At 36.7% G+C, this 27,823-nt stretch overlaps 1 protein-coding gene across 1 annotated transcript in view; it reads left to right on the top strand.

The window, feature by feature from the left end:
* The window catches only part of LOC134212941 (zinc finger protein 585A-like), a 71,635-nt gene that overhangs the window by 27,934 nt on the left and 15,878 nt on the right, over window positions 1-27,823 (top strand). Inside the window, exons 12-27 of the mRNA XM_062691312.1 lie at window positions 5,051-5,134; window positions 5,899-5,982; window positions 6,523-6,606; window positions 7,017-7,100; window positions 7,592-7,675; window positions 8,034-8,117; window positions 8,626-8,709; window positions 9,155-9,238; window positions 9,906-9,989; window positions 10,328-10,411; window positions 10,757-10,840; window positions 11,297-11,380; window positions 11,961-12,044; window positions 25,300-25,383; window positions 25,794-25,877; window positions 26,871-27,038. Coding sequence (XP_062547296.1) covers window positions 5,051-5,134; window positions 5,899-5,982; window positions 6,523-6,606; window positions 7,017-7,100; window positions 7,592-7,675; window positions 8,034-8,117; window positions 8,626-8,709; window positions 9,155-9,238; window positions 9,906-9,989; window positions 10,328-10,411; window positions 10,757-10,840; window positions 11,297-11,380; window positions 11,961-12,044; window positions 25,300-25,383; window positions 25,794-25,877; window positions 26,871-27,038 — 1,428 coding nt within the window. The remainder of the gene's footprint in view (window positions 1-5,050; window positions 5,135-5,898; window positions 5,983-6,522; window positions 6,607-7,016; window positions 7,101-7,591; window positions 7,676-8,033; window positions 8,118-8,625; window positions 8,710-9,154; window positions 9,239-9,905; window positions 9,990-10,327; window positions 10,412-10,756; window positions 10,841-11,296; window positions 11,381-11,960; window positions 12,045-25,299; window positions 25,384-25,793; window positions 25,878-26,870; window positions 27,039-27,823) is intronic.

Raw genomic sequence — 27,823 nt, 5'->3', positions numbered from 1 at the left:
TTCGATCCACCATTCAAATCGAAACAGCGACCTAAACTGAGCGAACATTGGACCAACCGTAGTTTAAACCTTTCGATTACTGTCTGACATCCGAATTGGAACATGGATAACGAAATCAAAATTCTTCAAAATTTGGGAAATAGGATCGTACAAAAAGCCAATTTCTCCGCCGGTTTAAGAAATGACAACAAAAAATATTTCAAATTCGATCGGTGTGTGTATATCTCTCTTTCGATATGATATTATGCGATACTTCATTTGATTTGTGTTTTAATTTCATTGACGAGCTTTTTAACACACGCGGTGCCTTTCCGATTTTAAGAGAAATTATAGAAGACAAGAGTCAATAGTTTCGCATAGTTTGAAATGACTGCACATATCTATGGTTGCTGAACCGAAAATCAACTCTGAACGGTAGATTGGATCGGTCAATCATTCTCACAGTGCAAATTTTAGTTACTTAACGGTTACAAAAATCAATATCGAACCGACCACTTCCTTACAGTCATGTAGGGATAAGGAAGATAATATTTGCTATTTAGAGACCGTGTGGACCTCTGCGTCTCCACAAAAATCACAGTAAGGATCATTTGTTAATTATTAGACATCACTGGGTTTGGATACACACTGATGTGACCTGGCGTTTGTATCATTGAATAATCTCACCAAATTTCAATAATTGAAACCACTTTACCGATTAGTCTGCTTTTGGTAGAACAAAGCAGAAACAGCTCTCCTGAGATCTTCTCGAACGAGCTGACATGCCAAGTGAAAATACAATTCATAAGTACTAATCATGTTCTGATAATCGACTCAGAAATTTGTTTTTTTTTTCATTTTGAAATCCTTCCGAACGAGTTGACTTGCCAAGCAATAGCACCATCTATCGCACACGAATTAAATTTCTGCTACTATTTGAAAACTATTACTGATATGGTTTGTCCGCGATTGCTTCCAATTTGAAAGCTTGATTTCCCTGTGTACGTTCATGACCAGTTAGAATGGTAATTAACCAGGAATAATAGTTTTTTTTTCTAATTAAATGAGTAACGCGAAGTCCAGATTTTTAAAAATATATAATACAATTCGATTCTCATATTATCTCAAGAAATGAATAAATGAAGTTTAGGTTTGTTTTGAGCTACTCTTCAATTCGATGTAATTCTCATATAAGCAAGGCTCTGCAATTCACATAAGTGCTACATTACTGTTTTCAATTATGCATTTCACTGAAGACTTTAGAAAAAACTCAATAATAGTTGAAAAAAGGTTTTGACAATCAATTTGAATGACAGTCAATTGGGGCTTCCAGTAGCTAAGCGATAGCATGCGTTGCTACAAAGCAGACTATGCTGAAGTTTATAAGTGGACCAAATCAAAAACCAGTTGTGCAATTTTCGGATTTTCATTTTTCCTGGGCGTTAAGGACGTTTTAGAAAAAAATCAATTACTCTACAATAGAGTTCAATGCAATAAGGTTTTAAAAAGCTCATAAGCACATAGGATTATTTGCCCTCGCTTCAACGATTTGTCTGAACACCTTTAATTTGGTTCACATTATGTTCTGATACCTTCGTTATTATTTCATACAAATTCAACTCAGAAAAATATAATCCTATATTTCTGTTTCCAATAGATGTTAACTTAAAGTTACGTGGATTAATTAAAGCCTTCCTAGTTTTCAAAAATATTTATTTATCAAACGCGGATGCAGTGCCGGTAATAAATTCAGATGTTCGTTTGTGTATCTCATTGAAATATTCCCATAAGATATAAAAATATTGCATATTCTATTGGACTCAACAGCGTATGAAGAACCGGAAGCAATTTTCCCTTTCAAAGTCAAATTCAATTCATGTAAAAGCGATTCAAGCTATTTTTAACGCATAGAATGGAACACAGTTTACGATGTTTCTGTTTTGCTCAAATTAAAGTTAACGAAGCCGTTTGAAATGTTTTCACAATTCAATGCTTGCAATATCGCTAATTTAAAAATCATCGTCGCCAATATATTAAAATCACGTTTTTATTTTGGAAATAATCGTTAATTGAAGCGCCTTAGTTTAGATACTGTTTTTTTAACGAATGCGAATGGTCGATTGGCCGAATGCCACTTGACCGAATCGGACGTTTGTCCGAAAAGGACGGCCAATCTGGTCATTTGGCTGAAAAATCCGTAAATGCAGTTTGGTAGAAATTATCGTTTGACCGAACAGGCTGAAAATGTCGTTTGGCCAAAAAAGTCGTTTTACCGAAATGATCGTGTTGCAGAAATGTCCATTTGGCCGAAAATTTCGTTCGGCCACAAAAAGTCGTTTGGGCGAATATGTCATTTGGTCGTTTGATAGAAAGGGCCAATTGACGAAAATTTACATTTGGCCGAACGGGTTTACGAAAAAATGTCGAAAATGTCGTTTGGCCAAACTATAGTGAATGTAAAAAGTGTGAATTGAATATAGACAAAAGTGTAATATGAATAATGACAATTGAGAAGTGAGAAATGAAAGAAGTGACAAGTGAAAAATTAAAAGTGAGAGACGAGAGATGAGGAAGATCAAGTGAGACGTCTTATTTATAACTTCTCACTTCTTACTTTGAAATATGATCAGTGAAAATTGAGAAATGAGAAATTATGCGTGAGAAGTGAAAAACGAAACGTCTTACTTTTTAACTTTTTATAGAAAATATATTAAGCTCGTTTAGTGGAATGTATTAAACCGTCTAAGACGAATTAAGTACTGTCCATTTAATTCCACCAGTTAATTTTCGTTATCTTTTGCAGATACGTATTTCGACCACAACTGTGTGGTCGTCTTCAGTGTCTTACTTTGACTCGACTCGAGTCGAGTCAAGTACAAGACACTGAAGACGACCACACAGTTGTGGTCGAAATACGTATCTGCAAAGATAACGAAAATTAACTGGTGGAATTAAATGGACAGTACTTAATTCGTCTTAAATTTTGTAGTAAGAAATGAGTAATTGTTAGTGAGATGTCTCAGTTTTTACTTATAATCCCCATTTCTTACTCCTCCTTTTTCATTGTGAGTAATAAGAGAAATTATTAGTAAGAAATAATAAGTGAGAGGTGAGATGTCTCGCTTCTCACTCATCTTTTTTCGCAGTGAGAAGTGAGAACGGCATTTACGGCCATATGATTTTTTCTGACAAACAATAATTCTGCAATTCACATAAGTGCTACATTACTGTTTTCAATTATGCATTTCACTGAAGATTTTAGGAAAAACTAAAAAAATAGTTGAAAAAAGGTTTTGACAATCAATTTGAATGACAGTCAATTGGGGCTTCCAGTAGCTAAGCGATAGCATGCGTTGCTACAAAGCAGACTATACTGAAGTTAATAAGTGAACCAAATCATAAACCAGTTGTGCAATTTTCGGATTTTCATTTTTCCTGGGCGTTAAGGACGTTTTAGAAAAAAATCAATTGAGCTTTCATTTACTCTACAATAGAGTTTAATGCAATAAGGTTTTAAAAAGCTCATAAGCACATAGGATTATTTGCCCTCGCTTCAACGATTTGTCTGAACACCTTTAATTTGGTTCACATTAAGTTCAGATACCTTTGTTATTATTTCATACAATTTCGGCTCAGAAAAATATAATCCTAGATTCTAACCGATTTTTTATATTTCTGTTTACAAACAATAATTTCAGTTACACGGCATTTTCGGTCAAATTACCTATTCGGCCAAATGAATTGTTTGGCCGAAAGCAAGAAATGTAGTTGTTGATGAAAACGCAAAAAAACAATATGGTGAGATAATTGTTGTTGTCTTTTTAAACTGCGATTATTTATATATTGCAAATGCAAAACCGAAATAATTTCAACAGATGGCCTTTTTGTATGTCTACATGTTGGCAACCAATGAATTTGTATCCGAAAACATTATTAAAAACCAAGTAACAATATTTGTCCTATTCTGTTGCAGTTTGGGACAATCGCTTGTTGCGAGTTGGGTTTGTCCAGATATTTACAAAAATGAGGACAATGTTGTTGTCATTGGCAATGGCTCAGTTTTAAATTCGCTGGCCGAAACTCATTTTCGGCCTTATTACCTGTTCGGTCAAATTACATTTTCGGTCATATGATTCGTTCAGCCAAATGAGATTTTCGGCCAAATGGCCCTTTCTGCCAAACGATCATCGGCCAAACGATATTTTTGGCCATATGACTCTCGGTCAGATAGGGTTTGACATAATGGATTGTTCGACAACAACTTTCGACCTAGTCAATTGATTTTAAGCCGAATAAGTTTCGGCTAAACCGTTCTCCATAAGTTTTTCAAAACGATTAGGCATTTGTAAATTGGCCTCGCCAGCCTTGGCCAGCCTCGGGCTGAAAGTCTCCTTAATAAAGACACAAAAAAAAAAAACTTCTTAGGGTGATATCACGATAATAAAGAAATAAACTACCATAGGAACACACGCTTCAGAATCCATGTTTGCAATAACAAATCCTCATGAATTTATGATCAACATATTTGGAAACCAATACTGCATTGCATTCCGCAATTTAATTAATTCAAGGTGGTTCTTTGGTTTCGTTTTGAGATTTGTGGTTCTGAAGACACGAATTGGATCTCGAGATTAGGCTTTGCTTGTTTGTCATGAGATTGTTTAAGAGCATGTCCTCGCCATTTTGAATCGCATAGTAAATATTATTATTGAATGCCTTTTTGATATGTAATCGTCAGGGAAGAAGCTCGCCAATTGTGCACTTCAACGGGACTATGTGAGTCCCTAAAGCTTGAATTGTCACATATGTTTGTAAAATGTAAACCTTCGCAGTCGTTGTAATAAACATTTCTCTTCTTGAGACCCGGAATTTCGGCTTTGTGGATCTATTTCCCTCCTCTATTCCACCTAAAACTTGGTCCAATGGTTCAGCCCAGTTGTCATAACTAGTTGTGTATGGAGCAACGGATTTGCGTGGTTTTGGCGCAAATTTGGTTCCCTTGCTCTCGTCCTTACATCGAAGTGGTGCACTCTCTTGATGATCTTCGTCTCTGTTTCTATTCTCCAAACAGATTGCATACCGGTGAGACGCCCTATCATTGTACCTATTGCGAGAAAAAATTTACCCGCAAAGAGCATTTAACGAATCATGTCAGGTGAGCGGTTGGTTAGCTGAGTAAGAGCTTGTGTTTAAGTGTGTCCAAAAACAAAACGATTGTGTGTTACCTTTCTTACCCAGATGGTTTGCATTTGCTGCCTTTCGTACCGCTGCAAACACGAAAAAAAGTTATGCAAACAATACAAAAATTATTCTCCTAACGCCACCCAATAGATGTATGTTTAAAACGTTGAAAGCCTATTCAATGTATCGTACGCTTAAAACTGCAGTAGCAATTGAATTTCCACAATGCTAACATATTTTGGGAAAATGAATACAGAATGATTGTTGCCAGTGAACAAGAACACTTCTTCAAAATTTAAAACAATGAAAAATCACTACATTTAGCACGTTTCGGCCTAGTATGTTGTTTCTCACTGTTATTTTTTTCTGAATCATTTTGGAAAATTCAATTCGAACAAATCAAAACAAACGAGAAGCGGGAACATTTTTAGCTACTTAAGATTGAATATTTTGCGAACGGTTTTCCCGAGGAAGGCAAGGCACCGTGTTTTACTTTTCCGTTTCTTTCTGCATTTGTTTCGTTTTTGCAAAAAAAAAATAAAACTAATCACCCTCTCAAGAGCAAGAATAGTAGTTACTATAGCAGACAGGAATCCAAAGCCACACGGCAATGGCATTGCTATTGCTATGTTGCATTGCATACATATGTCGCGGTGCCATAACCATCCGAAGAAGAAATCGAAAAGCGTTCCCAGCATAACAACATCTTGTCTCTCTCTCTATCTCTTTCTTCAACAGATTGCACACTGGAGAGACTCCCTATCAGTGCACATATTGCGAGAAGAAATTCAGTAGAAGAGAGCGTTTAACGATTCACACAAGGTGAGCGTTTATTTGCTTTCCCATAATTTAATTTGCGTACTATACACTACTACCGAATCCCCGTCTTGAGATTGCCATTTTCTGATAAGAACGATAAGACGCATACGGCATTGTATGCGAAAGCAGAAAGAAATTGGCATCCTTCGCGATTGAAACCCGAGTTTTTTGATAATTGGGGAAACAATGCAAGTGGCTCTGGCACTCGGTGTCACACGTTGGCATTTGGATTGGTAAAGTTTCCTCTTCCCTAGAAGGGGTTTTTCCTTTTGTACTTTAAGGAGATATAATGTAAATGGTCCTGGCAAATAAGAAGTGAACAATCATTCTAGTGGAATCGATATTGAGTCAGATGAAAATGCATTCATCTGGTGGCGGTGAAATGTGTTGTGTCTTAGTCCTTCAGAGATGCAGACAGAAAAAAAAATCAAAGACGAGCCGGGTGAAGATAGTTTGCTAGAGAGCTTTTCCTTGAAATTTGTGCTTGAAACATTAATACTTGTCCCCTCTTTTATCTCTATCTCTCTGTTTTATTCTGTACAGAATACATACCGGAGAGACCCCTTATCGATGCACATATTGTGATAAGAAATTTACCAGAAAAGAGCGTTTAACGTATCACATAAGGTGAGCGCTTCATCTGTTTTCGCTTAAAAAGCAGAGCCTCCACCAACACCATTATTTTCTCAATTCACTGTTTTTGTTCTCATCTCTCGATTGATCGTAAGCCCATTTCTCACATTCGACCCTTTCGGACCATTCGTCGTCTGCTTTGATACTTGGAAGATGATACATAACAAGAAGATACTAAGAACCTGGAGGCCCGAGTGGCATTTCCAGCTATCAAATGTGAAAAGACGTTCAAAATTTTTATCATCCGTCATTGTCTATTTGCTTTCCGAAAAAAAAACTAAGAACTAAAACAACATCGATTGATTCTAATATTGTGGCACAATTGTCTCGCACTTGGATATTAATCTGGGTCTGTTTGTATTTTCTTTCCCTCAACCAACGTCGATCCCACCTCGATTCAACAGATTACATACCGGAGAGACTCCTTATCAGTGTACCTATTGCGAGAAAAAGTTTACCCGCAAAGAGCATTTAACGAATCATGTCAGGTGAGCGTTCAGTCCTTAATATTTCAAACAAATGTCCTCTACCTCAAAAATATCCTTTTCTGTCGTTTGTAAATGAAATAATGTGTGCGTTGTAAATGCACTTTTGGCATGAATTGCCTTCGAATTCTCGGAATCCCTCGAAGGAAAATTAGGGCAAAAGTGATCTCAAATTGCAAGTTTTCGGTTACCGATTACGATCTTCCTACAGACAACTCGTATCGTTTGTTTCGTTTTGTACTGAACCTGTGTTTCTCGCGTAGTTGTTCAATTTCGGCCTTTCTGGAACAGGAGTTTAACGACATTATTCGACATTTCGTATTTGGAAACTTGAAAGCTGGCATCTCAATTGGACACTTTTTCCCTTCAAGCATTTTCCTTTCGGGGAAAACAGATGCGGATTCGGAGGGAGTCAACTGCTCCAGAAGTACATTTCAATGCAAACAGTTTTAATCGCTCTCTGTTTGACGAATTTAAATTTTATCCTTTGACAGATTGCACACCGGAGAGACTCCTTATCAGTGCACTTATTGCGAGAAGAAATTCACTCGAAAAGAGCATTTAACCAACCACACAAGGTGAGCATTTGGTTCAGTATTGTTCGGCACAAAAACCGCCGTATCGAACAGATCCGTGTAATGCAATTAGATCAAATTAGTATAGATTCCTTGGCCTTTGGTAATGGGAAAATTATTGTAGCCTGGTTTTTAGATGGTATAGTAACATTCCACCATAAAAAGTTTTCGATCAAGTAAATATTCAAAATTTAACCTGGGTTTAGACAATTTTCTCGCTACTATGCAGAGTAAATTATTTGGTCGTGGTGAATTCTCTGCTTAATACGGCTTCTGTATAGTAAAAAAATGGTGATCTGTTAGCCGCTTACTGGGTAATCCGCGGGACCATGAATCAATGGTACTCTATCTTACTCAACAGATTGCACACCGGAGAGACCCCTTATCATTGCACCTATTGTGAGAAGAAATTTATGCGAAAAGAACACTTGAAAAATCACGTCAGGTGAGGCTCCAAAACCAACGCTTTGTCCCTTCCTGCATCATATTTCCTTATTTTTTATGTTCTGATACTCATAAATCATACTTCCTCCTATGCCAACAATAGTTTTACAATTTTGTTTCAGTACTTAAAGCCTGTAACGACAAGATGTTATCGAACTTGCAAAATTCCTTCCTACACCGACAAGAATTGGTTTTGACCTTATCGAGACGTTAGAATGAGTACGAGGAAACCACTAACACCGACTTTCGCACAGAAACATTTGGGCTTGGACCACACTGACCGGACAAAAGTTGTAGATTTAGACCTTCAGTGAATGTATCATATTAACAATGTGGTCCACTAGCTACCTTTATCCTGTCTTCACTTTGAGGGGTGTTTTGGGAACATCTGAAGCTCCATTTCGTTCGCCTTGTGTTATTTCGATGTTTCGAACACGTTTTGCACCATTAATACTTGTTCCCTTTCTGTCTGTCTATTTTCTTTCCTCTCTGTTCAATACTGTGCGCAGACTACACACCGGAGAGACCCCTTATCGATGCACATATTGTGATAAGAAATTTACCAGAAAAGAGCGCTTGACGTACCACATAAGGTGAGCACTTGATCTGTTTTCTCCAAAAAAGCAGTGCCTCCACCACTACACATTCACACACCACTGATCACCCCCCGTTTGGTTCAAAATATTGTTCCTAATTACCATTCGTTTGCCGTGTAGGCAGTTAAATTGTTCAAAAAATAATAAAATAACTTTAAAAAAAAGTGGATCTTGTTGTTAATCTGATGCATTATTGGTCTTTAGTTATGAGTGAACATGTAGTGTCGTAGATGTAGTAGTATTTGTAGTTGTTATTCCCGTTTTTGATTATTAGGTCATGGAACATTTCACATCATTTTTCTTTTAGAATGTTTGCCCCGTTAGTAAATTAAATGCCATTTTCCCTTGCCCACAACACCGATTCCTTCCGTTTTCCCCCGCACTGCTCTTTTACCTCTCCTCCCTTCGAAATCTGTCTATCTCTTTTTATATATCGTAACAGATTGCATACTGGAGAAACTCCTTACCAGTGTACGTACTGCCAGAAGAAGTTTACGCGAAAAGAACATTTAACCAATCACACCAGGTGAGACTATCTAAACTCAATCAGTACTATCTATTCCTTCGCATTTCTCCGTTTCCTGGTTGTTCCTCGTTTGTTTTATTTATCATGAAATCATTTCACAAACATTTTTCTCGCGGTTATCTTCTGTTCATCCATGACTTATCATTTTTTTCAAGTTATATTAAATTCGATCCCGGCAATAAACTCGACCGCGTTCTATGAAAATATCGCATCTCGATTACATATGAAATCTGGCAATATAATGTGATGTATATTTTGAAACGTAGTATACAAAACCGTAATGATCATCTTTGTATTTTTTGGGATGTAACTAGCACGCAATTAGAAGTTGATTGGTGACAGAGTTCACAACAATTAGCGTTTTCGAATTTGTAATTGTAAAGTAGCAGTGATGTAGACTACCAATTGGGTTTGAAACAAATATTTGAGTTTAGTTTTTAAAGAAACACATTAAACACAAAAATGCTTTGGAAACTCGCGGTAGTTTACTTCACTATTCGATAGCCGGCTAAACCCTTTTTCACGTCACTATCACTTATCACGTACACATCATCCTGGTCCTACTAAAGTATAATCTAAGTTACCCTAACCGCCTGTTTCCAACTAACAAAACCGAAAGACACTATCAAGTTCTAATCGTCTATCGAAACGTTATTCTTGCAACCAGATTACACACTGGCGAAACTCCATATCATTGCACTTACTGTACGAAGAAGTTTGCTCGCAAAGAGCATCTCACGAACCATCTCAGGTGAGACCCCTTTTGAATCTTTATGCGTCAATTCCCTTATCCGATCCTTTCCCTCCATTTTCCACCAATGGGACGCACATTGCTCCTTGCGATGGGTCCCACTGAGCACATTTGAACTCAATGAAACGGTTTCGACGTGGTTCGTTCTGACAGCCACCAAAACCAAGCAGTTTCCAACGTATCATCACAAATCCTTCTCATGTACACACCATCATCCTCCCGTCAAAGGAGTTGTTCAAATATCTTCAGTATCATTCCTGTCCTCTCATGTGCCTAAAGACATCTGCCTACGGTACCAGAAAATGCTAATCTCTTCCGTACGTTATTTTCGCAACTAGATTACACACTGGCGAGACTCCCTACCAATGCACGTATTGTTCGAAGAAGTTCACTCGCAAAGAACATCTCACAAACCACCTCAGGTGAGAGATTGCTATTACTCTATAAGAACTCGGCACCCTTTTAATCCACCCAGCCCTACTTTCAAATAGTCTCTTAATGTGTGTTGTTTTTGCTCTATCCCACATGTCATTGTGTGCCAAGGTGTGGCGATCCCCTTGGGGGGTCCCTCGCTACACTGAGACAAAAACACGCTCCACCTTTTCTTCTCAAAATCGATGTATGTGTCTTGCCCTTGATCGCTCGATCAAGCGCCTATGTCTGTGATGTCGATGTTTTTGTTTCTGTGACCAAAATGCCGTTCAAAAAATTCGCTAACTACAAGCAACTTTCTTTTCCATATCAAACGCGCGCGCTCACCCTCGCAGATTGCATACGGGGGAAACTCCCTACCAGTGCAACTATTGCCAAAAGAAGTTCACCAGAAAAGAACACTTAACGAACCACGTCAGGTGAGAATCGTTTTCATTCAAACATCCACTCACCCAATCCTAAAATAAATCTCAAGCAAACCACCAAAATACAACGCGTCACATTACGGAGCGGTAGCTTGGTGAAAAATAAGACCCCGGCTGGTTCCGAATTGCGCTTCCGTTGCTGTGCATTTACAAACTCTACCTAGATGTTGTTCACTTCGTTTGAAATTTACAAGTCGGTAAAATTTTTCCCCAATTGTCTAAACAATGGCATAAGCGACCCTAACACCTAAGTTATGTTTAATCCAATACGGGGACTTATTTTTCGCGGAAGCACGTAATCCTGCCATTAAAAGTAAAACAAGATAAATACTTCATCCGTTTCCGTAAACACATTTCAATGTTTTGGTACGAAATAGCATAGATCGTTCTTCTAAAATGTTCTCTGTGTATCTTTCTCTGTATGCTTGCCTTTTCCGCCTCTCAATTCAGATTACACACGGGCGAGACTCCTTATCAGTGCTCGTATTGCCAGAAGAAGTTTACCAGAAAAGAGCATTTGACGAATCATACCAGGTGAGGATGATGTGTTATTGCATTCTTTTAGTTTGTAAGGACCAGCAAACAAAGAAATTCCCCCGAATTCGGTGTCCGTCTTTTACTACCACCCACCATCGTTATCGAAAGAGTCCAATCAGAGAAAAAAGCCAGTAAGATAAGTCATACACCGGCATTCTTTCCAAGTGTGGATGTTCACAAAGCTACATCTGAGCACCTTAAAACTAAATACGAAGTAAATCGAAAAAATCCCTTTGTCAAACTGATAGATTTCATATGGAATCGTTTGAAATTTGCGTCAGTGAATTAAAAAAAAGTCAATTATCAAAAAGCCGGGTTCAATACAAAATTATTTAGTACAAATCTCCTCGCCCACGTCCTATTCCCGAAAACACGCGGGCAGATTTAGGACCATATGGTTAGTGCTTGGACCGCAGATGTAAACTACCTTCTTGGTTGGTCCTAATCTGCCCGGCTATCCACCGCCCCGTTAGTTTCTAGTGTCCTCATTGTATATATTACGCTACAATTAACCTCTCTCTGCTGTTATTCTTTAACACGTAAATATATAAATGAATCTTTCCCCTTTTACACACAGATTGCACACTGGCGAGACTCCTTATCATTGCACCTATTGCGAGAAGAAATTTATGAGAAAAGAACATTTAACGAACCATGTCAGGTGAGAGGTTGAACCGATATCTAATAGTGTTTATTCTTCTTTCCCTTATGTCACAAGAGCATTAACATCTACTAAGATAGCTGAAAGAAACCAACAATCAAGTTCAAAACAATACAATGCCAATGTCTTTTTACCCTTCTCCCTGCTGTCTAGTTATGATTCCTTTTTCCTCTTTTTCTGTTTGAACTGTTGAATTTTTTTAGTTTAAATTATTTCAATTGTATATAGAATTCTACATTCTAAGGGTATGCAAAAGTAAACGCAACCGCACGATGCGACGCGACTGTGCAATTTTACAGTTCACTGTTAAACTGTTGACAATCGCCATAGACCAATGCAAGATCTTGACCTAACCTCACTTATTTGACAGCTCACAGAGCTTGTTTACAGGAATGAGAATTTTCGTTCAAAATTATTTTGATTCGAATATTCTAGTGATATACTTCGATTCCTACCATAAATCAATCACAGAAGTCATCAATATTTTCAATAAAGTCCTGTAAACACGCTCTGTGAACTGTCAAACTACGACATCATTTCGGTACTCAATTTCGTTGCGGAGGTTTGTCGCGCCGCTTCGCAGGTCGCGTTTGCTCTGGTAGACACCTATACAACTCTCAGTTTTTTGTAGTTGCGTTGTCGTACTGTAAATGCTATTGTAATTAGTTTAGCTTTGTTTTATTAACAAAACATGTTCGATAGATTGTATTTTTACGAGTTGAATTAGTTACTTCCAGATTCCAGTGTCGTTTCGATTATTATTGAATTGATTTTTAAAAATCTGTTCATGTACCGATATGTTAGCGTTTCTAGCTATTATGGCTTATCCTTTGTCTGTGGCTTAACGTCGTATGACAACTAAAAATTGGACGTATCTCAAGTTAATATCACAATTCTACTCTTATTGTTAGAACTGATAGAAGAGTAAATGTTGTTCACGCGTCTGCTCTGCCGTTCTACGCATAATTGTCCCATGTTACCTTTGATGAAAAAACTCAAACTCGCGTCAATTTGTCCCACTGAAAAAATGAAGTTGTTGTTTGATGATAACGAGAATGAAAACCGTTTAAATAAGTAGTGATTCGTTTTATGTCCTGGAAAAGTGTTGCCTACGCTCATAACATCCCAAAAATATTTGTTAAATTTCGAGATCCAATCGATTCTGAAATTAGTGGGACAAATTGACTCGAGTTTGGATTTTTTCATCAAAAGTAACATGGGACAATTATGCGTAGAACGGCAGTATAATCTTACCAATAAATTAGAATGTTGCGATTATCTTTAACACATCGGTGATTAACTTTACCATGAGGCAACTCTGCCATAGAACTCAAAACCCCAAACATCATGTTGAACAATGTGCATTCTGATGAATAACTTTGAATCCTTCGACTTTGTTTAGAATTTTATTCATCCTTCATTTGTATTTTTTTTAAATGCTGATTGTGTCAACAGATTCTTCTACCAATTTTTTCTTAGAAACTTCTGTATATTCAATCGATTATAATCTGATCTATTATCGACAATATTGATTTTTTCTATTGAGTGCTAAGTAAACATAAACTACACATGACAGAATACGATGCAGTACTGGTAATTTTCGTGATCGTCATGTGAAAGCGAAAACCGTTACATTTTCATTTTCAAGAGATCAAAAGAAAATGTAGCGGGCTCCCGCCCACCTGTCACATTTCAAGCACTCATGATGGGAATTTTGCTTTGTTTTGAAACCTAAATTTCTAAATAGTTTTAATAGAGCTGTGCAAATAACAATGACTAGTCGATAAAATGATTATATTGTTTTTGATTTTCGAGTTAGAAGTAACATTATCGAAGAAAGAATACTCGCTTAACTTTTCAAAAGGACCTAAGTAACATTTTTTTCATGAATTATTTTGAATAGCGCAATCAATAGCTTTCATGTTGTTGTGTTGATGGCGCTATTCAAAATAATTCATGAAAAAAATGTTACTTAGGTCCTTTTGAAAAGTTAAGCGAGAATAGCTTGTTTACAATAGTTTGATGCGGTTTCATGAAATGGAAATCCGTGAAAATTTGGTGTTTTCTATGAAAGCGGGAGAGAATAAAATGTAAATATCGCGTGACCTCTCTGAATGAAAATGAAAATATCAGTACATACTATTACGACGTATACGCGGGCATACGACGCTTCACTTTACAATCTCTGATGTGAGACTTTCGTGTATATTCGTTCCAACTGGATCTCAGCTTGCTTTGCAACTTACTGTTTTTTATGACGGAGTCGTTGGTTTAATGCTAGCGGGGTGGCCAGTGGATCAGGAACTTGCTTGAAATTAAATTAGTCTCATGTTCTCTCTTTCTATAACACTGTTAAATAACATTGTTATAGAAATATATTTTTATATATTTTTTTCGTTTGAACCTTTTTTTATTTACATTAAATCTTAGGAACCACTACTATATTCAAGGATTTTTTTACAGTAATTGATTATTCTTGTGAAAAACTCAATCTTCAGAATTGTTTTGGAATACTCCCGCACTAGTTTTTATATATGAGAATATCTTTTTTTTCATGAGTTTATTTGAGTGCAACAATTTATGGATGCTATTTGAAAAAAAAACTTTAAATTAAAATAAATATCGCGATTAAAAAAATATATTTCTAAGAAACTGTTCTTAGGTTACAGAAATTTCATTAGTGTAAGTTCTTCAATTGTCATAATGCCAGGGCCAAGGAAGTCCCTGGCAAATGCAGGGAGTCAGAAAAAGTCATCCTTACGTCCAACCTAAGGATCTTTCATAGGCAAGGTTAAAACATAATCTAAATTAATTTAACATTTGAGAAACTACACTCAGCTAATTGGATTATCGAAATTCATAAGTTGCGCCTTATGAATCTTCGATTGATTATTCCATCAGAAGCACGGTTGGCTTGTGGTATACATACTGGTCTCCCGATCCCGACGTCTATTGTTCCAACAATTAAAAGTACAGTAAAATTGAGTTTTGGAGTAAAATGCCCGAAGAAGAATCAGGACGAAAGGAAGAAATCACATGGGGGTAACTGTTGTGGCCAATAAGGTGCTCCATCTGCAGGAAACCGCCAGGTTGCTCTATTGCAAACTCAACCAGGATACAGGAAACCAATTTGATTTGAACCCCAATATATTTTGGACCCTTCTTGCGACTTTTTCTCAATTTCAAAACATAAATCTTCTTCTTCTTCTTCTTCTTCTTCATTGGCATTACATCCCTCCTGGGACATTGCCGCCTCGCAGCTAAGTGTTCATTAAGCACTTTTACAGTAATTAACTGCGAGGTTTCTAAGCCAAGTTACCATTTTTGCATTCGTATATCATGAGGCTAACACGATGATACTTTTATGCCCATGGAAGTCGAGATAATTTCCAACCCGACCATTTTGGCTGGCCAAGGGAAAATTCGGTTTGGTTAATTTCCAGGAAAATGAGGCTAATCATTGGCTAATTGGCTTGAAGCAATACTAAATACAATTCAGACTATTCAGAGCTGGTATAACACAGTCAGTGGCAGTTAAGCATTCAGAGCGCTTACTGCGTCTGAGGGAACTGAAAGTGACGGGCACGTTGTTTTGCAGATGCTAGAAAGACTATCTGATATCGTGAGGTTAGGACTGGTGACCCCAATTCCAACACCACGGCTTAAAATCGATCTATTCGTAAATACCCGTAAATATTTTGTATTCGTATAATAGTTCTGCCTTCGACCTTCTCAATGCCTTTGTATTGTCTCCTCTGCGTTGCGCTATCTATGGAGCTGTTTATGGTGGCTGAAGAGTAATGCCAGGTCCTCGCTCCAAGCCAATGGACCCGAGCCTCTGGGGGAGAAGAATCCGGAATCCTCAAATTTTAGTTCCAGTAGCTTGAATATCTTTTACCTTTGAAAGCTTGGAATACTTTTCTTCATTCTTTAATGAAAGTGATTCTATTTCTATTAAACCATTGGAGGCTCCAATTATCATTCCTTAAGAGCATTGAATATCTTAAAACCTGCTTCAAAGTTATCCAAGATATCTTGGAAAAGCTTTCTGCAGCAGGCTTTTCTGGTGGATCCTATGATAACACTTACAAGCAGTTTTGGAGTAAAATGCTGGAAGAAGAATCAGATTGAAAGACAGGAATGTTTTTTTTATGTAGTTTTAAGCTGTGGTATCCTGAATAAATTTCAGAAGATAATAGAATAACACAGTGAAACGGTAACATTCAAAAGTAACGATTCTTACTCGCCGGTAAGCTTCTATCAATTGATGCCTTTAAAAGTAATATCGCGTTCTTAAGCGCCAATTTTTTTGAAAATTTTATTTTTTCTTCCCTGCGAGTTTTGACAATATCACATCGCAAATTACATTCGTAACTTATTCCAAGGATTTTTTAGTTGCTGGTTGCTTGGTAAGCGTGCCTGTCTCTCAACCCAGTGTGATTGAGTTCGATCCCAATTGGCGTCGTTGAGATTTTCTAAGATGAAGAATGAATGTCTGGTCACGCCTTCCCTTAGATATGATGTAAAAGCCGTAGCTTTCGTCCCAAGCATTACTGGGTACGATATACAGGGTCCAGGTGGAAGCCGTATTTTTGGAGTCGGTGTTGCCCATCTATGATTTGTTTCTATTTCTTAAATATTCCATCTTACGTCCAGTTGTTAAAGTATGATTGATCGACCAAACTTGATGATCATTGATTGGAATGAAATATGCACATATACCACTGATTCGGGTTTGCAGAAATCGCTTTCGATAGATAACGAACAACAGCAAAACTTCTTCGAATCATCATACGCCATGTAAACAAGTTTATCGAACTTGCGTACAAGTGCAATAGAACAGATTCGGATAGGCAGCCTCCACCTGGAGACTATGATGAAACGCTTCGTTCTCGCTCATTTTATGTTGGGGAACATATTTCGATTTGGTGTGAGTTTTAAACAAATTTCATTCATAAAATTAAAGGCGGATATAGATTCGTAGCGATTGGATTCATTTAATTTTTTTGTCCCAACCTACAATAACTAATGAATGTTATTTGTATGCAATTTGGTAACTTATGACATTTGATCGGGATTCTGCTAAACCATTTTTTTGCCCAAGTTTCCAAGTAGCAGATTCATTTTATTACAAATCGTATCAGATATTCCCGGGATAAACCAAGGGATCAATATTCGAGCAACGCCTAACAATATATCCTTTGTCATCAACCGAGTTTGTTACTGACAAACGCACCTCGCAACAAGCCTTGTTAAGGTAGCCTCACACCTCGGGAATGTGGTCCGCGGATTTTTTCCCCATGTATTTTTGCATATGCGATGTTTTCGGGATTTGGGCACGGAACATTAAAATCCCGGCCCCATTTAAAATTCACGGGGACCAAAATCCGGCGGAAAATTTTCCCGAGGTGTAAGGTAGCCTTTACCCCTGCATGCAGTCGATGTGGTGGTATGGCTATAATGACTGCATCTCATCGCCATCCTTGTTTCGATGTACTAGGTCCAAATCCCATTGCGATTACGATTTTTTTTTGTAAATACCTATCAAAAATTTTCGCGAAAGGTGAGTGAGGCGTAAAAAGATGACACAAAAATTGAAATTCATCAAGTAGGCACGATTTTCGTTTAAAAGTACGAACTCTGGTCATAAGAAACCAAATTGCATACATTCTTTGCCTCAAAATTCAAATTGTTTTTCTAAAATAAAATTGAGCTGGCCAGTGGAGATATATCAGCTTCCACACTGATATTCTTCCCTCCCCCTTCATACGGGAGCTTGGCAGAAGGAAGATCGTGTGATATGTGCCATCACAAATATTGCCCTCCGCTCGCTTTCAAATCGACTTCTATAAAAACATTCTTCATGCCTGCCGTATCCTAACGGAACTATCAATTCTATACTTTCGCCTCTAATTCTATCATGAACATGTACGTCGAAAGTTCATTAGGAATTCCAGGCCTGGTAGCGAGTCACTTTTTAGTGACTTGGTCACTATTTTGAGTCTAGTCACAAAAAAGTCACTATTTGCATCCAAAAGTCACTAAAGTCACTATTTTTCGGAAAATGGTCACTGAAGTCACTATTTTTGCATTGCCTATTGTAAACAAGTTGTGCCTACTATTATTATTAACCAAACCAAATGTGAATCTGGTAGCAATATACCTATACAATTTGGGAAATATGCACCAAAGAAGTTTCAAGTGTGTTATTTCCGATTCATGTCGACTATGATCTTTTTCTTCACGAATGGAATTTGTTAAAATGCGAAAGGTTGACTCAGAGTACAGAATTGAGGAGTACATATTGGAACTAGCACCTCGTTTGTTGGTGAGCGGTGACAAAGATAGTGAACAGCCTCAGTTTCATCACAATGATGTTTGATGTTTCCCAACGTTAAGGAGAATAATGAGCGATAAGGATGTCGAAAGTAGGTACATTATGATTGTTAAATCCGTTTATGATTGTTAAATCCGCCTTGCGACCTTTCGGGATAAGTCTCGAAAAAGAAATTGTAGAGCAAGTTATGTCAGAAGTAATTCTGCCACAAGCCCAGGCTAGATGGTGTTTTGACCGTGCGTGAAAACAGGCTTCTTCAAAAAGAAAAACAAAATGACGCAACGGTGCTCATGTTTGCTAAAGCTATCAGTACACTGTTTGTCAAGACAAATATTTGTCAAGTCAGCCTGATATCTATGTCGATTTCTAATCGGTTTGGTAGATGTCCGGATCAACTTGGCAAATATTTGTCATTATGACAAACAGTGGACTGAGGGCTTAACAAGGGTGTTCATTTTTATTGTAATTTAGTGCTCCCAATTCCGGTAAGATTGGTAAAGAACATGTGCGTATGAAAAAATCTCGCGAAGAAAATCGCCTTAAAAAAGGATCATGCTTCAATTCAAAACTTTTTGAATGAAATTATTTTAGAAATATTACATTTTTAAAGAAAAGATTATGTTTATTAACAATTAAGAATGGATACCCAAATAACTATAGTGTGGAGGTGGATGAATTGGTTGGATTTTCAGAATCTAAAATAAAACAACAAACTAATTAAATTACAAAGATTTTTTTAACTCGAGATTATTTGGCCACCCATTTTTATTAACTTTAATACTAAAGTCTGCCATTTAGACATTATAGTTTATTAGAATTTCTAATAAGAGACCATGGTTTTATTGGAATTTCAAAATTTTCCTCAGAATGCCACGTCGAGCTGAAAATCTCAAAAACTTTATGTAAATTTGTTATTAAACCATAGTTTAATAACAGGTAAAATCATATTTTTAAAATTTCTTCATTATTTTAATTACTTTATATTTTTCAAACAAATGGTCCTAACAAAGATTTATAAGCTTTGTGAATCCAAATAGTTCACCGGTTTAGGAATCAATTAGATCATTTTATATAATTTTGTTGCTGTTATACAGAAAACTTCGAGCTCATATTAAACAACAAAATTGTTATTATCAACATAATTTTGTGTACAACTTGTAATTCACTACCCGCTCCCTTGACACCGGGTAGATACCTTCTCGTGGTGTGTTACTTAATATGATGCCTTAATATGGTCACATTGCTAGCTTCTGGCTGATCCAAAGAATACCATCCTCAATACCCAACCCCGTGGTACTTATGACAGTGGGCATCTTGCTACAGGTCGGACTCGATTATCCGGAATTTTAGACTCGATTATCCGGAGTATTTTTTTTTCTTCGAATTTTTTTCTTATTGTAAATTTTTATTTTCAATAATATAATAAACAGTATGATTATGTTAACAATGGGACGTATCTAGGTTGTGGGAGGGGGTTGAGAAGGGGGTCGTTTTGTATATTGAAATTTGACTATAGGCTTGTATATCAACTTCCTGAATTCAAATGATTATATTACAGTTATATTCATACAAAATAGGATTATATATAGAAATATGAACGTAGCTTGTATGGGAGGGACTGAAATAGGGGTGTTCTACATATTTAATGTTATTTCCATGAATCAATTATTTTCTTTAGAACATGTCCACAAACTTCTCGCTTCAAGAACTTTTCCGTGGAAGTCCGTTTCCTATTTTCCTTTCATGCAATTACTTGATAGATTATTAAGCTATTGCATTTGAAACAAAACAGCCGCTCATTCGAAAGATGAAAACGTAACCTCGCCACCATAGAACGATGTGTTTGGATGCATAACATGGGTTGCAGAATTCGCTCTCAATTTATAATTAACGACGATGGACATAAAACATAAGGCTTTTTTTTATCATAACAAGACATGAAAACAAATTGCTCGTCACCTGATACAAATGCGTAAAAAGGACAGAGAAATATTCCCCACCGACGTTGTGGATAAAACGCTTCTTTCTATTACAATTGTTATTGTAAAACGGGTCAAAATGCTCCATCAGCATCAATTTCCGTACAATTGGAGTTTTTCTAAAGGAATTTCTCTTGCAGAATATCACCCTTTAAGGAATAATCCATCAATTTCATAACGCGAAAATCGCGAATTCCACGGGAAAATCGGCAACAACAAACGGAAACACGGAAACACGTTCCCAAGAAGAGATTACAAGTACCTGTAAATGGTTATTTTATGTGCGGATCATTGCCTATGTTTTGATTCTAAAGACCCCTTTTTGTCTCCATCGGAAACGAAGTGTACCGAAAGGCTATATGTTCGCTCCAAAAACAAACCTATTTTAGATGGCTCGGTGATCCATAGTATGATCGGCGAATTGGAGCCCATTTTTGGCACTTATCCTTATCCAATTTGCTGGCGACTGGTTGCATTTAATGGAAAATCCTATTAAGGTTCCCCCTAACACACGTGACTGAAAAATCGTGACTCGATTCTAACGCTTGAGGGGGAGAGTAACTGGAACATTGTCTACAGCGACCCAACTATAAAATCGCGGCAACCTTTTTTCGCCGTTGCGGCGATGAAATCACTCAGGTCTGGGGGAGCCTTTACATTGTTTCCTATTGAAAAATTGATAGATCGGACAATTGACTCAAAAGTTTCATAGCTTTCTGTTGAAAATTGACTAGATCAAACATTGTGTTCAGAAATAATGGCCAAAATACTATTTTTTTGTACAAAAAGTGCGTAAATAGTCTAGTTATTATTTTGGTACCTATTCTCAACCAACAAGTTCAATTCGAATGGGAATCCTGTCTCATCATTGCATATTGGAAATTGGCTGGATCGGACTATGGACTCAAAAGTTATGGCAAAAATACTATTGTCTATTATACACCAGAAAGTCACCGATACCGTTAGGCGGATTTATCAGGGTTTTTCCAAAATAATTTCTGACTACACCACTGCAAATACAATAAAATATAAGTTTTTCTTCATTTAATTGCAGATTTGATTTTTTTTTCTAGTGATTCGATTATCCGCAGGATTCGATTATCCGGAGTGGAAAAAAATCGATACACCGGATAATCGAGTCCGACCTGTACAATCCTCTCCCTCCTTACTACGGTGAAGATGGGCGTAGCCAGTAGCAGTAATATTCATGCTTTTGTTGTTTTTTTTCCTTTTCTTGATTTCTGGTAGCATTTTAGATGAAGATTTCAAAAATAAAACACTAGTTTGCAATCGAGGAATTATTCCATAACAATGCTAATGCAAATTGTAGCTCTTTCCCCAGTTTAAAATTTCATACAAAAGTCATTATTTGGTCACTTTTTTGCAGTTGAAAGTCACTATTTGGTCACTTTTTGTCATCCTTGGTCACCAAAGTCACTATTTTGAACGGCATTCATCGCTACCAGCCCTGGAATTCCTCCACTAATTTATATAGAAATAAATTTCTTCGAAAAACTTCCCTGCTTCCTGGAGGAGCTTCCGTAAGAATTTCTGTTTTAGCTTCCGGTGAAACTCGTGAAGGACATCCGGGGGAATTCCTGGAGGATATTGCGGAGAATTTCTTGGAAGAACTTCCGGTAGAACTCCTCCAAGAACTACCAGAACAGTTCCTTCCTTCCAGAGGAATTCCAATGAATGCATACAAGAATTCAAGAAAGAATTACTGGAATTAAATTTTGAAACGCACGAAAGAGCTTTTGGATTTCAAAAGAAATTCTGCATATTATTTAAGAAAGAATTCTATTCGGTATTCCTCAAATATATTTGTCTGACAATTCTTAGTGGATTTTGTGAACGGGTTTCAAGGGAATTCCAAACCAATTCCATCCACCGACCTAATTTAGGACACAATCTGTGAGGAAAACCCTGAATGAACTTATGAATAACTTCCTAACAATTATTTTAAAATTGAATCTAGACAACAGTACCGGATTAATTTCAATAACTACAATAACAAAAACCTGGAAAAAAAAAATTCAACGCGCATTTAATTTGAATAACAGAGAGTTTCGTTTTTCCCTTCTGCTTGTTTATTCCGCCCAGTCCTACCCACTCATATGGTTTCAACAGTTGAAGTACAGTTGTATTGGTGAACCCGGTGCGAAGCCGTGAAACAACACAGTGCGAACCCGACAGCTTTGGAGTTGAAACTCGTGCGAACCTAGTTCCAACCTGAACTTTTGGAACTTTTGGTTGGAACTTTTTAAAAACGAATTCGGACTAAGATTATCATACGACTAAACTTATGACCTTGTTTCGGTTAAATCTATCTTTTTATTGGATGTCCAACAAAACGATTTCTTGAAGCGTCGGTGGGCGTGTGGTGTGATCACACGCCTCCTATTCACGACGTCCGTGATTCGAAACCGGGTTTCAAAAAACTGATTTTTTTTCATTAGATTTTCGTATGAAATGCATTCGATTTAGAGAATCATATAAAAATCAAGACATTTTCTTGTGGTGAAATTTCAAAAGAGAATCGTATGATGGTCTTACGACCAGTTTCCTCATTGTAAACTTCAATGCATGTTTAAATGTGGTCCAAAGTTAATTTTCAATATTCTACCATTTAATGTTTTTGTTCCTTCGTGTTTTTGCCTCGTATACTTTTAAAGAGGAACCTAAGCGGAACTTTGGTGAATGGCGAATGGGAAAGTGGCGAATGACACATAAAATATTTATCTAACTTCTACACGAAACAAAAAAAAACATGAAAATTGAAAGATTGCAATAAGTCAGCATTGAATGAGAATTTTCAAATTCTAAATATGTCGAAAAATTAAAAAAATAAGTTTATGGATTCAAGAAATTATTTAATCAAAATGTGAACAAGATGAAATTACGAGTTATTAATATTAATTACTCAAAACGTGTTAGGAGCGATATTAGAAAGCGAAATAATGATTTCGAACAAAAACAAAAATTTGAATAAGAAAATTATTTTAAGCAGTGGAATGTATTTACTTGTCATAAGACTATTCCATTTAATTCCACTACAAATTTGAACAAATTATACAGTATTAGGCAAAACATATGCAACTGATACCAACTTAAAAAAAAATCACTGCAAAACACTACAAATAACTTTCTCTATCGTTTTCACTCCTCTCGCCCGCCATCTACCAACTGGAGTCAAGTACGAGACACTGAAGACGGCCTTACAGTTGAGGTCGAAATGCGTATCTGTAAAGATAACAAAACGTAGTGCAATTAATGGAAAGTATTAAACTCGTCTTAGACAGTTGAAGACATTCCACTAAAAGAGCTTAAATAATGTTTCTGCATATGAGATGTTTTTAGGGATTCCAGCTCCATAGATTTTTTCAAACAAATTCTCTTTTTGGATCGTAAAACAACGATATACTCTTCCGTTTACCCCTTACATATTTAGTGATGGCCCTTTATGAGCAGTGTTATGTAGCGGTATTTGCGAATTTATTAACGTTGGGAGTGTTACTTCAAGTCAATGAATGAAGTCGTATTGCTGTCTCAATAGACGAAAACAGCAACAATTAATCATGATCTTCAAAGAAAAATGAGATATGAAAATTCTTAATAGAAAAAAATAAACTATCATTTTGCCCTGAAATAATATGAAAACAACATTATGTTCTATTTTTGATCCCTTCAAACAGCTTTTGAAGGATATTATACTCCGCATCTCGATATTTCCATGAATCGATGGTCTCTTAAATATCTACACATGGAGTTTGACTGCAGTTTATTCCTTTCCTTACGTTATTTAGTAATTTGATTCATTACTTTTACCCAGGGTTGTTACTTAATGATGAGCTGCAGACATCAGTGCATGTAGTATAAATGTTTTAATCGCATGCGTACTGCGGAAACACAAGGATTGGCGCTGTGCTGATTGCGAACTCTCGTGACATCATAGTAAAATTTTCTTTGGATTTAAGGTGATTATAGAATGAAGCCAGAAATCGGCCATTTTGTAAACCACGTGCTTTTCCAATATTTTTTCAAGAGCACGAGATGAAAGAACCATGACGCGTATGGGGCTAAAATAATTGTAGATCGTTTGCTTAGTTATGCTGAACAATCATAATTTGAGTTTCGGCTCTGTATGAAAACTATTACGCCAGATTTGGGGTTTTGGAAATGTATGTAGATAAACGTGTGGTGAATTTGAAACTCACCACGGGCTTTATTCTATAATCACCTTAAACATAAAAACTTGTTCGCAGAATGACATGTGGCAATGCATAATTCTACAAACAAGATAGTCGCTTTGAACATTAAATTTACGGAAAGTTGCGAACTTCCCATGAGTATTGGACTACATAACCGTAGTTCATGATCAACAGTAAAAGCATTTCATGAAAAGTGGATTTCACGAATTAAAAACGCGAGTTTCCTTCATCGCGAACTCGCTTGCCCCGATTTACCTAACGTTAATTGTTTATATTTTAAGTTTGTTCTTGCTAAAATCAAAGAATCTTACATCAATATCACAAATAACCACTTAATTAAACAAATTAAACGACACTGGGTCTGCGCCGGTATATTGGTACGACTGTTCGGTTCTCTATTTAGTTATGGCTATTTAATGTGTGGTACAAAAACGTTGATTTTAACTAAATGAAAGACAGTAATAACGCCGGTCACGTCCAATTTTCCCCAGTCCTACACAAGCAACCCCGTTCCCCATCCCGATGTAGGTTATCCCGTTGATTTATTTCGCTAACTTCTTGTACCTTGTGTTTATTTCCATTACTACTTTTACTGTTGTACAATTTTTGCGTATTATTTCAACTTTCTCTCTCGTTTTCTCTCCCCTCTCGCCCGCCATCTACCAACTCTCGGAAAAACAAACCAAAAAAAAATGTCAAAAAATATTCCTCAATGTATGTACATACAGATTGCACACCGGAGAAACTCCCTATCAGTGCACATATTGCGGGAAGAAATTCACCCGAAAAGAGCATTTAACCAATCACATCAGGTGAGGGAAAACGAATTTTTCTTATCATTTTCTACCTATTTTTGTTTATTTCGTTATTGCTTTAGTTCTATGGTTTATTAGTTACTAGCGTTTTTCTATTTTAAACATCGTCCTTCAAATTTTAAGTAATTTATTAAAAAAATAACGTTTGTTAAGAGTTGCGTTTACAAGTAAAAGTAACAGATACAAATTTAAGGTTTTACCGTTTGCCGAGGAAAAGTGAGTCTCGTGAAACTAATTTACATACAATAGTTCAAATTTTGAAAATTCTTTTGTATTCAATCAGAAACAGGAGACAATAAGAGATCTAATTTGATTTATTGTTCTAGAAAGTATGTTTTTCTTACGAGACAGAGCGACCAATTATCGTTTCTTTTATGTTCGTTACAATGCTACCTCTTATCCTACAGATTGCACACTGGAGAGTCTCCTTATCGGTGTGAGTACTGTAACAAGTCCTTCACCAGAAAAGAACACCTCAAAAATCATATCAGGTGAGGGTGGTTCGTTGTCACTTTTTGCGAATCGTTTCTGTTTCGTTTCGTAATCACATAAATAAATAAAAAAAAAACACCCACACTTGTTTCTATTCTAATCAGTTTGTCTCGCTTGCTCACCAGTCACGTCATTGAAAGAATAAAAAAAAATCAGGCGTAATCGATTGCTAGTCCCAACATTCACATCTTTCACTTACAGTTTGAATGGAAATTTGTACGAAAAAAGCGTTACATTGTATTTAGAGGTGCAATGGAAGAGTTTTCTGGTGTACTGCCCATGGTTGCGTAAATGACGTAAAAGCTATAACGATTTAAAGATAATAGCAAAACACATTAGAACCTTTTTAATCTGCAAAGAATCAAATGAGAGATGAAACATGCAACGTATCGATATTACAACGGTTCAATTCCCCTCGTAATTGGCTTTTGCGTCACCTGTCTCGGGCAATTAAATGTGTTATCATGAAAAAATTGCTGAGTGTAGTTTGCTCAAAGATATACTCGAATTTGATCATATCTGAAAAAAAATGTGCGTATTTTTCCAAACAATGCTCCGCTCGATCTGTAGGCGTATGTGTTCCTATCCATTGTGTTAACTGTGTTTTGTTTATTGTTCAATAATAACAAACTCAGCAGAGAATAGCATCCTACCAACGAGTTAATCACCAATCAGTCAATCATATCAAAGTAAAAAAAAAATCAAAAAATAAACATATACCATTTTGTTTCTTTCAGTCAAGTAATTAAACGAGCATCGCTTTCTCTAAACGAAACCTCAAATTTGTTTCTCAGTCATTGCTTGTGTCATTTTAACCTACCGGTTTCCTGTATTTCTCATTTTTCTGTTATCATTCCTCTTGCCCATAAAACTGTAATTCGCTTGGTATGACTGTATCGAACGTTAAGTTTTCGCATTTTCTAGTACTTGGACCTAAGTAACGATGTGTTATCTTTTTTTTCTGTGCGTGCTCCCAATTTGCTCTCATACAGGCTTCATACCGGTGATTCACCGCACAAATGCGAGTACTGCAACAAAACGTTCACTCGGAAGGAGCATCTGAACAACCATATGCGCCAGCACAGCGGAGACAATCCGCACTGCTGCAATGTGTGCAACAAGACTTTCACCCGCAAGGAGCATCTGATTAATCACATGAGGTAAGTTCGCATTCATTTTTATCATAGAGATTTGCTCTATTCATCCCTTAAATTATGAATCTTTGTGGGGGCTTTCCAGCTAGCCTTGTGATCGAAGTTGGATTACCAATCGGGATTTGGCGAGTTCGATTATGAACTCGGTTCGATTCCGATTTCTAGAGCATTGTGTATCTATTGTGCTTGTCACATAAGACGCATAATGTGGAAATTCTAATAGAACATTAAGGGGCAATTTCTTCACCTCCGTTTAGGCCTTAAACATAGCTTTCCTTGTCATGGTAGCTATTGCACCTTATATGTCGAATTATTTCAACAACAAACAACGATACTTTGCACGACTTTATCGTCCCATTAGACTGCTAATATAATCAATTTAATGTAAAAATATACGATTTGCAATCAATTAAATCCGCTAAATGAAAATTTGGGCTAAAAAATAAATAATTTTTCTTTGGCGCTTGGTGCAATTTGTCTGAACCCCGACCATATTATGAACAAAGGTGTAGAGAGAATTCTACAACTTCCCGTGAGGTATTGAATTCCTAATAACACATAATTGGTGGAACATGAAACACAGAAAGAATATAAATCACGGTTCTATTACATTGCACGGAATATTACTATCCCGAGCGCCATTACGCCGAATGATCCACTACCACAAATGGTGACTACGAAAGTGTAAAATCACGCTTTTTACATCACGCCCTTTTTCTGAAGGAGGCAGGAGAATAAATGAGACCTTCTTTTAAAGCATTTTTCCGGTATTACGCAAAAAAAATCATGAA

This window comes from Armigeres subalbatus, chromosome 2 (genome assembly GCF_024139115.2).
Source record: "Armigeres subalbatus isolate Guangzhou_Male chromosome 2, GZ_Asu_2, whole genome shotgun sequence".
Lineage (NCBI taxonomy): Eukaryota > Metazoa > Arthropoda > Insecta > Diptera > Culicidae > Armigeres > Armigeres subalbatus.
Note: the sequence above shows the minus strand (reverse complement) of the source record. Positions and strands in the feature narration are given on the sequence as shown.